Raw genomic sequence first — 17,243 nt, forward strand, 5'->3', positions numbered from 1 at the left:
AAGGTTCATCATGTTAGGAATACTTTTAACTGTGTTGCTATGTGTCATGGCATGAGTAAGCAATTGAGAAGGCTGACATTCTGTCTAGAGCGAATGCAAGTGTGTGTCTACACTGGACACAACTGTTACATTTGTCTTTGTCAAGTGCATGATGATGGTATTTATAAACCCATGAATTGCATGCTAATAGTAGACTATGAACAAAAACTGGGTAAAGAGAATGCATTTTAACATAAAAAAATCGTACATACTTCACATTTTAAATTAGTTCATGTTTTGACAATTTAACAATTATAGCATCTATTACTGCAATATTGTTTTTCCATTTTTTTACTGTTCAGAATATTGTCAGTAATTGCATTCATTCAAAATTTTAAAAAGTGCATACCCCTAAAATAATACAATTATTTAAATCTACTTATTAAAACTCAGTAGTAATCATTTTGTATTTATGTAATTAGTATTAGTGACAGTAAGAGTATACTGTTGCTGATTAAATAATGTGCATGTTAAATATTTGATAATGCATGTTATGACAATTTAACAATTGTATTATTTTTTATTGTTGTAATATCACTGTCTTGCAATATCGCTGTTCATTTTTTAAAATAATTTAGCAGAATATTGTCATATCCAGCAAAATAATAATGGTTAGGACACAATCTTAGTTTCAATAAATAGAGAGGACGGAGGAGTAAACAGAGAGAGCAGAATATAGGTAAGCGAGTGGTGAGTCTTACTGTGGCAGCAGGGCCTCAGAGATGAGCGTTAGCAAGCGAGTGTTGGAGGAGATGCCTTCACCTTCCCACTCTCCCTCTCGTTCTCTCCCTCCATCTCTTTCTCTCTCCTCCACCTCGTCTTGGCTCAGCAGCAGCAGCAGCGTGATCTCTGACAGCACACGCAAACTCACAATACGCCATTCCACTGGGACATACATACACACACACACACACACACACACACACACACACACACACACACACACACACAGCAAAAGGGTTACATGTAATACTTACTCATATGCACAATTATAAATCTACATATTCATAGCTCATATTCAATGGAAAAGTGATCATGATCTTAAAAACCTTTAGCATTAAAGGCTTACATGTGTGAGCCTACTGCCTATAAATACATTTCTTTACCCATATAAATAAATACATTTGAGAAGAAGAAGAAAGGAAAAACAGACAACATTTTTGGTCACTACTACTTTTTCCACTGTTATGTTACTATTATGTGTCATGTATTTAGTGTCATCCACTTGTGATTCGATTGACTAAAATGCATCTTAATACCAAGTGTAAACAGGGCCAAACAGTGAAACAATCATAAACCTTTCATTTGAATGCTTACTGTGCGAACATTTTTCAATATTTCTAATTTCCACCATCAATGAAGAACATGCATGAAATATGAGTATACTTGACGTGTTATATAGTGAGATAAAGGAGTCGATCATTTTAGTCCAATAATGTTCAAAATGTAGTTTCCATCAACGCAATTTCTACTTGACAGAATTTTCTTACATAATAATAATACAGAATTCTCCTAATATAAATGTATATCAACTGTTGGACATTTTTATTTGACAAATGACAAACTAGTGAGAGTGTGAAAATGAATTCTACAAGAGCGTAAGTCCACAGGGCCCAAGAGACAACCATTTGTCATACTTCCAAATGTGTTATTTCATAGTTTTGATGGCTTTTCTATTATTCTAAAATGTAGACAAGTAATAAAAAAGAATGAGTAGGTGTGACTTGTAGTGTATAATTGTCTGGGCTTATTTGCCTTTGAAGTGTGTTCTCACCGTTCTTACTGAAGGCCAGAGACGTCAGTGGCGGTACAATCAAATCCACAACCTTAGGGAAACAAAGAGAGAAGTACATTATTCTAAAAGTGAGAAATCTCACCTATATGCTCTTAGTCTCACCAGACCACACACACACACACACACACACACACACACACACACACTTGCATGGTGTGAGTGAAAGTGAAACAGCTGGAAGCGGAAGACAGAGAGAGTGCTCTGAACAGCTCCAATTTGCATGGAAATGTGATGTCAGCTCTGCCCTTTGATCATAGAAAGTGTGTTCCAACAAAAGGCCTTACGCCAGCTCTTTTGAAAATTAGAATCAGGTTTTACAATTATTACCAACTACAATCAGCCGCACGGCAGCAAATGTTACACACAGGTGTCTTAATGTGGATGGCTGTGGGCATCTCTCAAACAAAGGATTTTACTCTCGGTGACTGCAAGTGAAAAGAACACCAAAGAAGCATATTGTAAAGGTTATCTATGTATTTTTCTTTTTCTTTCTCTATTGTAAGACAGTTTTTTCACCGAGCTGCACATATTGTACAGGTGCTACACTAAACCCACGGCACATCTTTGATCTCTTGCCCGCTCCTTATGAGAGGATTGTCGTGAATGTCAGTATAATGGTAATTCTTTCTTGAGCTTAGTTGAGGTATGTTTGAACATTAGAATCAAACTTAGTGAGTTGTCCATCTAGACAGTCATTATATGGGTCAATGACGAATAAAAGTGTCCTTGATAAAAAAAAAAGGAAAAGCTTTATAAAAAAATAAAAAAAAAATAAATAAAAAAAGTAAAACACATACTGAGTCCTTAGTAATACACTCTTTGTATTCATGTTGGTTTCTTATGGTAAAATGAAAATGTCATGATGTAACAAAACAAAAAAAGATATTTGATTTTGACCACATGAGTTTGATTTTGCATATTTTTGAATATTAATAAGCAGTTTTGCACTGTGGAAGAAATGTTAGCTTTAAGATGTGTGTGACCATCATATGACATTAAAAGAGCACACACAAACCTTATTCTAATATGGAGTTGTATTGGAATGGTAAAGATCATCGAAAATATCATCATTGGCCTAGAAAGATAACATTCTGGGAGTCAAAACTATAAAGGAGAAAGGATGCCCTCCCTTCACTGTCACACTCTGCAGCCACTCTGTGACTGTATGACTGCTGACCTTTTCTTGCAAGAACATTAACCTCAAAGACAACTGGAAATGTTTGTCTCTTATTCAGTGATAGAATTTCGTTTGCCACCACAGTACCAATCTACTTGAGGTTTTATTTAAAAGAATCAAATTGCTTTAATGAAGCTTTTTTCTTCATTATGTAGGATAGTTGCATCACCCCCCTTCATTTGAAATTGAACTCAGCAGTCAAAAATGTTCATCATAGAAGATGTAACTGTACGTATGAATTATATAGACTAGATCATTGTTGGCTATCTAATGGGTGTTCAAAAGTTAGAATCCAACGCAAATGTATTTCTCAAAAATGGTTACATTAAACTACTATATATAATGTTGAATATTATGTATAATAATGCATTGGGGGAATATTTGTGGGTCCTGATAATGCCAAATGTCTGATGTCACCAGTAAAATGTGGCCTACATTATTTTAAATATATCTAATCAGTGACAGAGTGCAAGCATATTCGTCTAAATAATTCTGTATTTTCAGCTCCAGAATCATGAATATTTTTATTCTGGTGTCTCTATTGTCCTGTGCATTGGGTTTCCAGAACCAAGTCCAAGCCTATTCATTTACACACCCAATGTAACACCAAATTTACCATTTTAATCAGCAGAACATTTATTGTTAACCCTTTATCATATGTCTTGGAGTATCGCAATAATATCGAATCGTGAGTTCAGTATCGTGATGTGTATCAAATCGTGACATGAGGGTATCGTTACACCCCTAATATTAAGTGATATACAGCACACGGCTCAAAATTTTCCAAGTGCAATTGAAGAGTGTGTGCCACAAGCACAGTATTTGACAGGACAGGAAACTTCCTTTTTCTGAGGTGTGAGACTTTTTATTTAGTTACAAAAATAACAGTAGAATAATGACACTGACATATAGCCTGACAGCAGATACTGAATCACGTTTTTCTCAGACTTAAACTGCGTCTGACAGAAGAGTCAACATCTTTCACATACATCTTTTAAAATAAAAGTCTTGCATCAGAAAAAATAAACATAAAAAACGATTACGTCTTTGTACACCAGGGGTGCCCAATCCTGCTCCTGCAGAGCGACTGTCCTGCACAGTTCATCTCCAACCCTAATCAAACACACCTGCCTTTAATTCCAAGTGATCTTGAAGACCTTAATTGGTTGCTTCAGGTGTGTTTGATTAGGGTTGGAGATGAACTGTGCAGGACAGTCGATCGGCAAGAGCAGGATTGGGCACCCCTGGCGTACGCGTTTCTTTTTGACTACACACTCCATGACTCTTGCGAAACAACGCTATAGAGCATTTTTGGAGGTCAAACTGAACTTAGCTGCCAAGCGAGACAGCACTTTTGAATGCACAGCCTTTCTTGTCTATACCCTCACGAATATAAGTTTTAATAAGCTATGGTCATTCACATACTATATGGAGTGTGTGTGTGTGTGTTGAGAGTGGAGAATGTGATCTAATGACTCCTGGCAAACTGTAATTAAGATGCCTTCTCCTATTATAGAGTATGAGAGAACCTGTGTCCTCTCAAAGCTTCCTGATACATCAGTCCTACAGAACGCACGTCAATACTCATTACAAAAGCCTCACACACAGAGAAATACAAACTCCCTTCACTCCTGAGTGATTTCCTGTTGCCGAGAGGTTTGTGAGAATAATAGTGCTGGGCAGAGGGGAGCTGTGATCTCAGTTGTAGCTCCATTAGGTGTGAGGATGTGAGATCTCAAGTTAGACGTGAATGTGGCCCTAGCTGCTCTCATACACAGCTTGCTATATTGTTTTTGTGAGCCTGTCCTTAAAAATGGAAAGTTTTACAGACTGCATGGGGCAAAATGGAGAGTTTAGATGCTAACTTTGTTGGAACATTTTCATCAACACCTTGCAATGCACACACTCTTGAGAGGAGCCAAACAGGGTTGTGAAGTATGTGCTTAAATAATTTATAAATAATTGGTAAAAACACAAAATTGCAGAACATCAAAGAGTGGTGCATATACTCACAGTGCAGTGATAGAGGCCGAGAAGAACGGGATGCTGGGAAATGGCCTCCACTGCAGATAGAGTGTTTCTGATCAGCTCCTCAGATGCTGCTTGACCTGTTAGTTTGTTGAAGAAATGATCATAGAAAGCATAAAAGTAGTTACAAAACAACAGCACTTTTTAAACAATTCATTTGAATGGCTGGAGAGAAAAAAAATTACACTGGAAGACTTCAAACATTTTCCTACATTTGATCTCCTGACATACAGCATGTCTGGTAAATTGGAGCTAAATTTCATTAGAGAATGTAGTTCATACAAGACAGGTTTGAAGTAAACAGCAGAGAAAGAGAGAAAGTCTTGAAAAATCTTAGATCACTAAAATTGCAAAAAATAAAAACCTACCTATAGCACTTCCCAAACTCGTCTCATTAGAGTCAATGGAGGTTATGTGATTCTTTCCACAATGAAAGAGAAAAGAGATATTAAAATGACACATTCTAATATAATTGTAATATTTATTTACATAATTTTCACAGATATCATAAACAATAACGTGGTAATATCATATTTTGGACATGAAAAATGATAATTAGTGTATTTGGATTTTTAAATGGCCAGTGGGAATACAGATACTAAAATGTGTAAATCAGGATGGCCAATATGTCTAATGTAATTAATTAAAAGATGTAAACAAAACTGAATTTAAACAAACACTTATTTTTCACAATTTGTGAGCTAACAATATACAGTAACATTATATACACTGCAATTCAAAAGCTTGGGGCCAGTAAGAAATAAATGAAAGCTTTTATTCAGCAAGGACACATTAAATTGAAAAGTTAACTAAAAAGTCACAGTAAAGACATTTACAAATTTGTAAACAATTTCTATTGAATATAAAAGCAGAATCCTGAAAACATGTATAATACACATTACAAGCAGAACAGCTGTTTTGAACATTGATAATAATACGAATGGCTGCTTTGTCATCACAGGAATAAATTACATTTGAAAATAAATTAATGTAGGAAGCAATTCTTTTAAATTCTAAAAATATTTCACAATTTGACTTTTTCTGTATTTTTGATAAAGCATAAGAGACTTCTTTCAAAAATAGTAAAGACTCTTGAACAGTAGTGTGTCTGTCTACTGTATAGCAAACAACTTCAGAAAAAAAAAAAAATAATTAAGAGATTTTAATAATTATCACTAAACTGAGACACTCACCAGCAGTTTCCCAAATTTGATAAGAAACGCCTCGGTCACCACCTGGGGTCGGAAGATCTGTCAAAAAAAATAGGCAAAGTCATGAAGCGATTTAGTCTAAGAAGCTTCACCAACCCTACAACACTGTACAACATTGCTATTCAGTCCCGTTGAGTCTTATTTCCTTTGAGTGCCACCGAAAACTGTCAGTCTTCACTTGAGCTTTAGCTGCTATGAAGTCTTACAGTTGTCTTGAACACAGCCGAATGCACGCTGTAGATTTATTTCATCGTACAGCAAAATCGGCAGTCTTGGATCTATTAATGCTTCATGCTCACCGACGGCCGATAAATTGCCTTTGCAATGAATCTTCTGGCAGGTTCAGAATTTCCGGGCCGCTTTGCTGCAATCTAACTGCTCCTGCAACGCTCAACGCTCAACACTGTCAATTGTGACTTAAATCCCAGCTACGATGCGCATCGTACAGTCTGACATAAGAACGTTAATGTCACCGAGGAATGTCACCGTCAAAGTCTGCCGTGGGCTTTACCCAAGATCTCATGCGGGACACATTGTACTGTACAATCTGACAAGCAATGATCGTGGAGGACAGCAGAAACCGCAAAATGTTCAGCCGGTTTAAGAGAAAATGTTATAAAGCTCTACTGTTCTGTCAGAGGACATTTTTCCCATCATGCACTATTTCGACTAAGCAACAGAAGATGCAGGGCTTGACGCTTTTTTTTCTCCCAAGGAGCACAAGTTGAAAAATTTAGGAGCACACACACACACACAGAAAAAAAAAAAACCCTGTGGAATGAAATTATATCAAATAATGTGTGTTTAATTAATAAATGGATAGAAATAGACTTTTAAAGGCCAAATTAATTAATTTATTACAAAAAGTACACTAGTTTTTTTTAAATATTTTTTATTCAAACTGTATTTAGTAATTATGATAATAATTATTTATAGGCCTACTTTAAACTATATATATAAACAATATTAAATAACATTCTTTGTCTTTTCTTCTTCTGACAGGTCAACCCAGACAAAAGCTACAAGAGCTTATGTTGAATTAAATGCCAGATACAGTTTATTGTGTACCAAAATACCAATAATAACCAGGTAAAAAATACAAAAAAATAAAATAAAATAAATAAAACCTTATGTATAATGTTGACCTTTTACTAATAAACAAGCCAGAAATACACTGGGACTCTTATTTTGAAATGTCTATGCTTTACTATTGCCGGTTGCCATTTAAAAAGATAATCGAGGTAAAATATGCACTCTTACAACCATCTACAGCAGTGGTTCCCAAACTGGGTTACGCTTACCCCTGGGGTTTGTGAGGTGACAGAGGGGGTATGAAAAAAAAAAAAAAAAAGCTGAGTTTTGCATTCATTTAATTCTGCCCCACCTTAAAATAACATAAAAATCGAGCATGCATTTCTAACAGGCAAAATGTAAAACAGCCCTCTAATGTAAAAACAGGAAAATGGTAGTGCAGTAAAATGTCAAATACATTAATCCAATCTTTTGCGGTCAAAACTGACTGCATCCACACAAGCAGTGTGCATATGATAGGTTGCTTGCAGAATATACTGCCTTAGCAAATAATGCTACATTACTGCCGTTCTCCACAATGTAAAAGTGGGGCTTTAGCATTTATACAGTAGCATGACACACAAATATCACAGGCTGTGCATAAAGATTGCATAGCAAAGAGATTGTTTTAAATCTCCAAGTCTCTTCGATACAAAAACATAACGAGTGTGAGTTCTTGTTTTTAATGTTGATAATATTTACGAGCAATAATGCAAATTTTCCTGAATATTCACATATTGCAAATGTGATTTTTATTTTATAGGTTACACTTTATTTCGATGTTCCACTTTAGACATTCTCCAAAAAGGACCTTTTCAACTACATTAAACCTAAACCTCAGTAGAATATTTATAAACTGTAGTAGACTGTTAGGTAAGGGTTAGGTGTTAGGGTTGGGGTTAGTAGAATAAGTTGATGTACAGTAGTTGAAAAGTTACTTATAGTCAGTAGAATGTCTGCTGGCGGACCATCAAAATAAAGTGTGAGCAGATATTAAGCAAACAGAGCTAGTTGACATGTAGTTGCAATGTTTATAGTTAATACTTATAGAATGTCTAAAGTGGACAATTGAAATAAAGTGTTACCATTTTATACAACAGTTCAAAAAATAAAAATGTAATATTAAATGATGTACAATGTAAAAACAGTATTGGCAGTATTGTTTGCTCTATTTTGAAAACGAAATAATAGTTCCAGCGAAAGCCACAACAGAACAGTTGTGCATTTCTAAAGGCCAATTCACTCCGCACAGACATACACAACAAACACTGGCAATCAAGTTGGCATTGGATTTAGAATTTCATGAAAAATAACTCTCATGTTCACACTGCTCCAACAGACACTGACAAACTGACAGAATGTCTTTAGGTGTCATCTTTCGCCTGAAAAGATGGTGAAGAAAACGAAAGAGATTGTGGGTGAAGCTGTGGCTTCTGCGACGTGAAACAACTGCAGTTGATCTGGACTATGTGTCCACTGTTTATGATAAAATTCGGTTGCATGTCAGGAGTGCAAAATAATCAATCGGTAGCTTATGATATTTTTAATAGAATAGCAACACGCATTCATGTTCAGTCACGTCTGCTGAAGTTTATTTGTGTTCAAATAGCTCCACTGAACAGCGTCCATTAGGGCTTTTAGTCAAAAAGTGCACATACTTGGAGAAATATTGATATCTATAAAGGATGTTTACATTAGAGTATGTCTGAGTTTTCTGGCGTTTGTTGTAAAATCATATCACACTGCTCAGACATTCCAAGACCCGACAAACGGTGATTGAACATGTTCAGTCAGATGAAAACAAACCCTGACCAACACCAAAAAACTAAGACAGGGGTAACACACTGATCCGACGAACCTCGACGAACGGATCTGTCTGTGTTTGTTGGCGTCTGTCTGTGTGGTGTGAATTGGCCTTAAGTAACACACAGTGGCGTTTCGTTAGTGAATGACTCTGCGGCTTTGAAGAAATCGGGAGAGTCAATGATTTAATGACCCCTTCATAGATACAGCCACTTGTGTCATGAATTAATGAATGAATGAATGAATGAATGAATGAATGAATGAATGATGAATGAATGAATTCGATAGCTCACTCATTTAGACAGAGACTTGCTGCCACCTACTGGTGGTTTTAGTTTAATATTTAAAAGGATTACTTTGTTTTTAACATTTCGTATTTCTCTGTAGAACTTTTTTATTTTTAATTTAAAACATTATCTCATAACATTAGCTTATTTGTGACATTGTAATTGAATTCATGCTACCTCTGATCAGCACTAAACAGTTTGTAAATGCATCTAGATGCATTACTGATGTGCAAGGATGGCTTTTGTTGATACTGATGTTTAAATGATTGCTTTATTTAATATTAATAATGCAATTCATGGAATTTTAAGAATATTACATAAACTTGACACATTTAATATGGTTAGAAAAACCTGGCCTTTTATAAAGGTAAAAAATGCACTTAAAAATGAATTTAAATGGGAAACTATTGTCCCTTCATGGAAAGGTGTGACTGTAGTCTAAAGGCCCTTTCACACTGAACGCAATAATTTGGCGTGAATGTTCGTCGCGATGGCGCTCTTGAATCAAAACAATAGATCACTATGGCTCTGTTCACACCGGGCGCGATCAATCGCGGCGTGACAAAGCGAGATTTGTTTTCAGAGCAGTGTGCCGATTTTTTCCCCAGTCGCCCCGCGATGAAACGAGCCATCCAATTAGATTTGAGCTTAACCGAACCGCCGCTGTTGCACAAAAGGTCGAGAGTGGTGGCACTGTTTTGAAAACCAGTGTAAACACCGGTAAATACAGAAGAAAAGTATTCCGGAAGAGAGAAGAAAATGGATGTTGAGCTCTTGTTATCATTGGTGCCTGAGAACCGATTTATTCTCACATTTACTTGGATATTTCTATATACAGAATATCACTTCTATTCATGATGCGATCTAAAGAGCAATGTCTGTTTTCATACATGTGAGTCAGAGAGCACGTTCGCTCTAGGTCTGCTAATTGTTTTATGATGTATTCTCGTAAGCTTTATAGATATTTAGTGTTTCTGGTGTAGTACCAAACTTTATCTTAATTTAATTCTGCATCTTGTGCAGCAGACGATGTTAAAGGCAAACAGAAAAACCTACGAGATACATGTATGAGGAAAAATGTATCGTCAGTCAGCGTCACCTAGCGTGCAGGCGGGAATCAGCCAAAAGATGCAGAGGGATGTTAATTGCCTCAGGGGGTTCGACACTGATTTACAGCATATTACAATGTAAACACCATTAATTCATCAACAGTTTATCATAATTTATTGTAATAAATGCACGGTATTCATTGATTGCGAACAGCTCTGAAACCGCAAGCCAATAGAATACTCAACACCACCGTGTTGCTACTTTGAAACATTCAGTGCTCATATTTATTTAATTAAATCATACTCTTTTGAAGTTTAATAATCACATTAGGCTGTATTCGCAATTCCTGTTTTTTTTCCATCCCCAAATTTAAGATCTCTTAAAATAATGAAAACATTTGTTGTACCATTTAAGATAATGAAGAATATTTATGACCCTTGTTCACAAACATCTCATTTTAGAAGCAAATGCGAGTAAAATGCTTGCACTGTCGAGCCCTGAGATGTGGTGTGTTCCATTCAAAATCTCAGGATGTGATCCTCCTCTCTTGAGGACTTCAGTGCTGGTGTGAGAATGAGGGGGTTTCATCTTTGTGCTATAGGACCATAATGATGCGAGGTCAGAGGTCATAGACCTGGACTGTGAGGTATTGAGCTCTTATCCAGAGCTCTTATCTCTGAGAAACACACTGGATCTGACCTCAGCACTGACCCCCGTGACTGATGAGTGGTGGAGCGTCAGCGTAGTGTGTTGCTGTCAGTGAAGCAACAGGCCAGAGAGACAGATGAGACCACAGAGAGGGCTCATCGCATGAATGTATGTATGGATGCACAAACACAGGCATGCTCTCACATTACAAGAGCACGACGCCTCTCAGAACCACATAGCAGCTGAAGAGATCACGCATACGGGGCTCAAGGGCATAAAGAGGCCAGTGAAGTCTCAAAGATGCAGACCAACCTGCTACTGGGAAGACAACCAGCTATGCCCTGCAGCCTTTTTCTTAATATCAGAACACACACACACTGGTTTTTGTGTGGCCAGACTTTTGACTATAGGCATGAAGTCTAGCCCACACTGCAGCTTATTCTAGCCAAGAACCGCCTACTTAGGCATGAAGGGGTCGAACGACTGGCAAAAGTTAGGACAAGGTTGTTTTTTTGTTTTTTTTTACTACGTTCAACATTGTGAATAACACAAATGGATGAATGTGAATTATTTAGATACAAAAATGCTAAATTAAATCAAAATAAAATCTCACATTTTAGCTTCTTCAAAGTAGCCAACCTTTGTCTAAACTGTCTATTTTCTCAGCCAACTTTGTGAGGAACTTCCTTTTTAAACTGCATTGAAAAAGTTTCCATATACTGTAATAGCAATATTAACAATAGTTCGTTTTATTAGACATATTAATATATTTTAGAATGTAAATCTGCCCTAAAAAGGGGTTGGTGTGCTTTTTTTGTGTGTGTTTTTGAAAAGTATTTTATGCTCACCAAGGCTGAATATATTTGATCAGAAATATTGTGAAATATTATTACAATTCAAAATAACTGTTTTCGATTTAAATATATTTTGAGGATGATGGCAAAGCTAAAATTTTAGCAACCATTACCCCAGACTTAAGTGTCACATGATCCTTCAGAAATGATTATGATATGCTAAGCATTATACATTTTGAAAACAGTTGTGCTGCCTAATATTTTTGTGGAAACCATGATACATTTTCAGTATTCTTTGATGAAGAGAAAGTAAAAAAAAAACAAAAAACATTTATTTAATAGAGTGCAAAGGTCTTTACAGCCATTTTAAAGCAATTTAAAATAATAATTTATAAAAAAATAAAAAATAAAAAATGAAATGCATGTATATATAAAAATGAAGGTGAAATCAAAAGGTTTATAAGATCATGATAAGATATAAGTTAATTTTTATGAAAAAAAGAAAAGAAAAGACAATCCAGTGTGTAGTTCTTCCATGGAAGCGCTCACTGGAGCAGCCTGGCAACTGTTTCACAGCAGGTAAAAAAAAATAAAATAAAAAAAAAAGAAGAAGAAGAAGAAGCAGAAAAAAAAAAAAAAAAAAAAAAAAAACCCAACATCTCCCAGAAATTGTCAGCCACAGCCAGTAAGATTGAGGTTGACAATTTGGACAAATATTTGCCATATTTGAGTACAATAAGCATTAGATGGCCAGTGAGCGGTCAATTTGTGGATGTGCTCTCTGAGGCTGGCACTACACCAACACAACTCACTGTGAGGACCATTAAAGCAGACAGACACACTGGTAACTGCCTATTACCACTCTAACAGCCCACTGCAGCTCTGTGTTAATGGACATCAGTGTATCCTCCTCAGATGAGTTAATGACAGTGGAACTATCAGACAGACAGCTCTATCAGCTCCGACCCCTTCAAATGAGACGACTCAATCTGCCACTGAGTCTCCATGGCAAATCCTGGCCAAATGTAAAAGTCTATTTAATCAGCAGAGAGACTCATCAACTCTGCACACTGACAAACATCTTTCTCTGAGAACACCAGATCCCTTCATATTAATTTTGGCGTGACTGAGTGTGTCAGAAGTAAATCCAATTTTGCACTGTGTGACAACTGGTAATAATCTTGTGTATGTATATGTGTGTGTGCGTGTGGGTGAATGTGTGCATTAAAGCTGCACCGAAAAGCTATTTAATAGATCATTCTGACACAGACAGTGATTACACACAGCGCGTGACAGGCAGGTACAGCACATCCTTCCTTTATTTTCTGTGCAGATGAATACGTTTAATAAAGTGAGTAAAAGAGTCTGGAAAGTTTATTTTGTAGTTAGTTTAAAAGTCACAAAATGATACACAAATTTATTCTATTCAGACTATACCTATACCATACCATATCATTTTGCTCTACGCTACTCTACGCTCGCTACTCTAAACTTTATATATATAAAGACAGTGCACTCATATTACTATAAATGGGGGAAAGTGCAACACGCAATATGGTGGAATAAGTCCCACCTTCTAAATAAAAGAGCTATTCGCTGATTAATAAAGTCATTGTGTCACTGCAGCTGCCATAAGAAGCTATAGAAACAGTCCGTGTTGGGACTCTGAATGCGCATTGGCTGGTCCAACCTGAAAAATGCAGATTTTTTTATCATGATTTGAGCGTTTTTATCATGAGTTGAGACAGTTGTTGTCAGATTTCATTGGTGATTTCAAATATGAAATTTAATCGTAAGCTTAGTGAACAGCTTTGGAGAATTTAATGTTACCCCATTCAAAGAGATAGGAGCTCACACTTGCATGACTGAAATAGCTGCTCGAGAGGCATTTCAAAGATGGCCGCCGAGTGAAATGACTTGCCTTAAAGGAGAACTCCGGTCAATTTTAACATTGAGCTCATTTTTTTGTACATTTGGAGTAGGGCTGCACGATTTTGAGAAAAAACCTAATTGCGGTTTTTCTGACAAATATTGCGATTGCGGTGCGATTTTCGATTTTTTTGGTTTTATTTATTTTAAAGCTTGAGTAAGCAAACTGTACTTTTTATGTAATAAATATAACCTTATTGTAAAGTGTTACTGATTAGTTATACACCGATTCAGACGTCTCCTGAGTTCACTGTTGGAAAGATTAGTTGTTTTAACCATTCATTAAAATGAATCGGTTCAAAGGAGTCATTAGTTCGCGAATTGGACGTGTCATGCGCGTTGTGTGATTATCCCAGCAGTTAGGACATGGACATCCAAGATTTCTGTCAACACAGAAAACATTTCATCACTGGATATTTTTTTCGTTCAATTAAAGAGTTTTTTTTTTTTTTTGTCAGTTAAATGTCCGGAACGCTTTTCAGTTAAATTTATTTAGCACAATTCACACCCAGCGATAATAAATAATAAATAATAAAAAAAATCTCCGAATGATCCACATGAAACTTTGGTCTTCCGACCTTTTACCACCGTGTCGATTTATTTTGATTAATATGTGCGAGGGAGAGAGAGCAAGACAGCGCTTAGTTTGGAGACGGTGAAGTCTTGTTTACATTTTCGCCTGGCTCCGAAGAGAGAGAGAGAATGCGCGCGCGACCGGCTCTCTCTCTCTCTCTGCTCGTTCTTTCAGTTAAACATGCGCCCTGTCACTCACAAGCGCAGCAGTTCATCTAATTACTCACCGATCAAATAAGACTTTGGCGGGACAAAAATTCACTTTGGCGGGCGCTAAAACAAGTTCAATGCAGAAAATTCATGCGTGAATTTAACTTAGTAGGCTACATGACCATGCACTCGCACAAATGCGACCACATAAAATTTTAACTCGCACATTCTCAAAAAATGGTCGCATATGCGACCATTTTGGTCGCAGTCTGGAACCCTGGTGTCGGTGGTGATTTTTAAGATGCTGGTATAGATTGGTAGTGTTTCTTCTGGATCTGGCCACGGCACGTCGACATATTTTAGCACTCTTTTGCTCCACGTCGTTCTACGCGAAGAAAGCCGGTGCACTGCATACAACCTTGTAACTTTCCATTGCCATTTCTAATTGGCCAGCAAGCCAGGAACGCGAGATTCGACCATTTTGATTGGCTAATAGGTTTGTCACTCAAATGTCAGAGGCGGGGGAAAAAACCTCAGACTCCTGAGGTTAGGTTATTGCGGGAGTTAAAACCTCAATATCGATGCGATAAAGGTTAATCGTGCAGCCCTAATTTGGAGTGCTGTCAATACAGAGAACAACGACAAAAATCGGTGTTGCCTACACCGAGTTATTCTATTTTTAAAATTTGCACCCTGTTGACTTCAATAGGGCAAGTAGTAAGCCTGCTTTTTAGCCTCTTAACATCCTTTAAGTGTCATTACAAGTGCACAGAAAATGTGAGTGATTCCTTCCGAGTGAACACGGGTGGATCTGACTGCAGTAGATGTGAAAGATATTAATAAAAACGAAGTTAATTCAGCCAGCGCTCATACCTTTGTTTACATCCTGTTTTCGGTGGAAGGCCATAGTAATCGATTGTCGAGTTCACGCGCGTGATCATTGGTAACTAAACCTATGCGCGTGAACTCGACAATCGATTACTATGGCCTTCCACCGAAAACAGGATGTAAACAAAGGTATGAGCGCTGGCTGAATTAACTTCGTTTTTATTAATATCTTTCACATCTACTGCAGTCAGATCCACCCGTGTTCACTCGGAAGGAATCACTCACATTTTCTGTGCACTTGTAATGACACTTAAAGGATGTTAAGAGGCTAAAAAGCAGGCTTACTACTTGCCCTATTGAAGTCAACAGGGTGCAAATTTTAAAAATAGAATAACTCGGTGTAGGCAACACCGATTTTTGTCGTTGTTCTCTGTATTGACAGCACTCCAAATGTACAAAAAAATGAGCTCAATGTTAAAATTGACCGGAGTTCTCCTTTAAAGCGACTTTAGTCGGGCCGGACGGTTCTAAGAATGGTAAGGAACGGTTCTAGTTGTATTTCCTGGTATGGCACGAGACAATTACAAACCATTTTCGGCCTGAGATTCTCAGCCCGGTTGGCTAACCGTGATGAACAGTGCTGGTAGAATGCGTGTAATTGTCGTTGCAACTCAGGATTTGTCACTTGTCTGTTGCCTGGCTACCAGTTTCTCAGTAGCTGGCTAAGCACACTATTTGACCGATATAAACACAAATTAATAATAAAAATTAAAAAAATAAAATATGCGATCATATTCCATAACATGGTCGATTTTACATCTCATATCGTCTGTAAACAGTTGCGTTACCAAGACAACGACTGCGCATTACATTACATTCCAAAAAGCTCCGTTATCCCACAGTGGAAAATTAAAACACATCCGTGCCGGCTGGCCTGGATCGGTTAAGCAAAGAGAACGGTTTAGCCTGATGGTGGAAAATCGGCTCTTGACTATACTATACTATACAGCACTTATTCAAAATGTTACTTCTTGACATACAAGCCAATGCTGGCCAGTTTTTCCAATTCATAAAACAGTAGGCAAAAACTATCCTGATGACTAATTTCGGCAAGATTCTGAAGTGCACATCCTATGGACACTTTATTATCCTATCAGGCCAAGGGAGAGGACTTGTGATTTTTTTTTTTTTCTTCCCAGAACCAATTCAGTGCAAACTCCTCCCCACAGCAGATTCTAAAGATTTCATGGGTCAACAGTGCTGACTGCCTACACAATGCTACATACATATATAATTTCACATTCACAATATATTTACCTATGCAGAGATTAAGCGATTTCAGTCGCAGCCAGAGGAATCCTTAGTGGCATTTTTATAACAAATTTTTGATAAACAACATATTCAATATACATCTTTACATAGCACATCCATCGATAATTTGTTTCTGTGTTGAATTATCATCTGTATTGATGCACATACACTATACATGTACATTATATTTAAATTGTTTCTGATATCTTGCATTTCTAATCCAAACAACGTCAAACTTGGCACTGCACTTACTCGTGCCCGTAGCAAGACACCTGTCAAGTTTGAAATCCATCGGACAAACGGTTCGAGAGATATGCGAATAACAGACACACAGACAGACACACAGACAGACAGACATTTCTGTAATTTATAGATAGATATTGTATTTAAAGGTGCAGTAAGTGACTTCTGAGAAACACTGTTGATAATTAACCAAAATAAACACACCCCTCTCTTCATTGCTCTGCCCCCAAAATGCACGAACATCTTTATTACAGATGAAGTAAAGCAAAATAATGCTTTGCGAAAAATAAAGCGAAGATGACGAGC

General features: G+C 36.9%; 1 protein-coding gene across 6 annotated transcripts in view; it reads right to left on the reverse strand.

Moving 5' to 3' along the window:
* ulk4 (unc-51 like kinase 4) overlaps window positions 1-17,243 on the reverse strand; it is a 210,911-nt gene that overhangs the window by 101,889 nt on the left and 91,779 nt on the right. For all 6 annotated transcript variants that reach the window (XM_079894053.1, XM_079894051.1, XM_079894055.1 and 3 more), the window contains 5 exons: window positions 6,233-6,289; window positions 5,408-5,459; window positions 5,025-5,119; window positions 1,814-1,865; window positions 741-924 (listed from right to left, as the gene is read on the reverse strand). In XM_079894053.1, the coding sequence (XP_079750179.1) occupies window positions 741-924; window positions 1,814-1,865; window positions 5,025-5,119; window positions 5,408-5,459; window positions 6,233-6,289 (440 nt within the window). The remainder of the gene's footprint in view (window positions 1-740; window positions 925-1,813; window positions 1,866-5,024; window positions 5,120-5,407; window positions 5,460-6,232; window positions 6,290-17,243) is intronic.

Source organism: Squalius cephalus, assembly GCF_949319135.1.
Source record: "Squalius cephalus genome assembly, chromosome: 15".
Classification (NCBI taxonomy): domain Eukaryota; kingdom Metazoa; phylum Chordata; class Actinopteri; order Cypriniformes; family Leuciscidae; genus Squalius; species Squalius cephalus.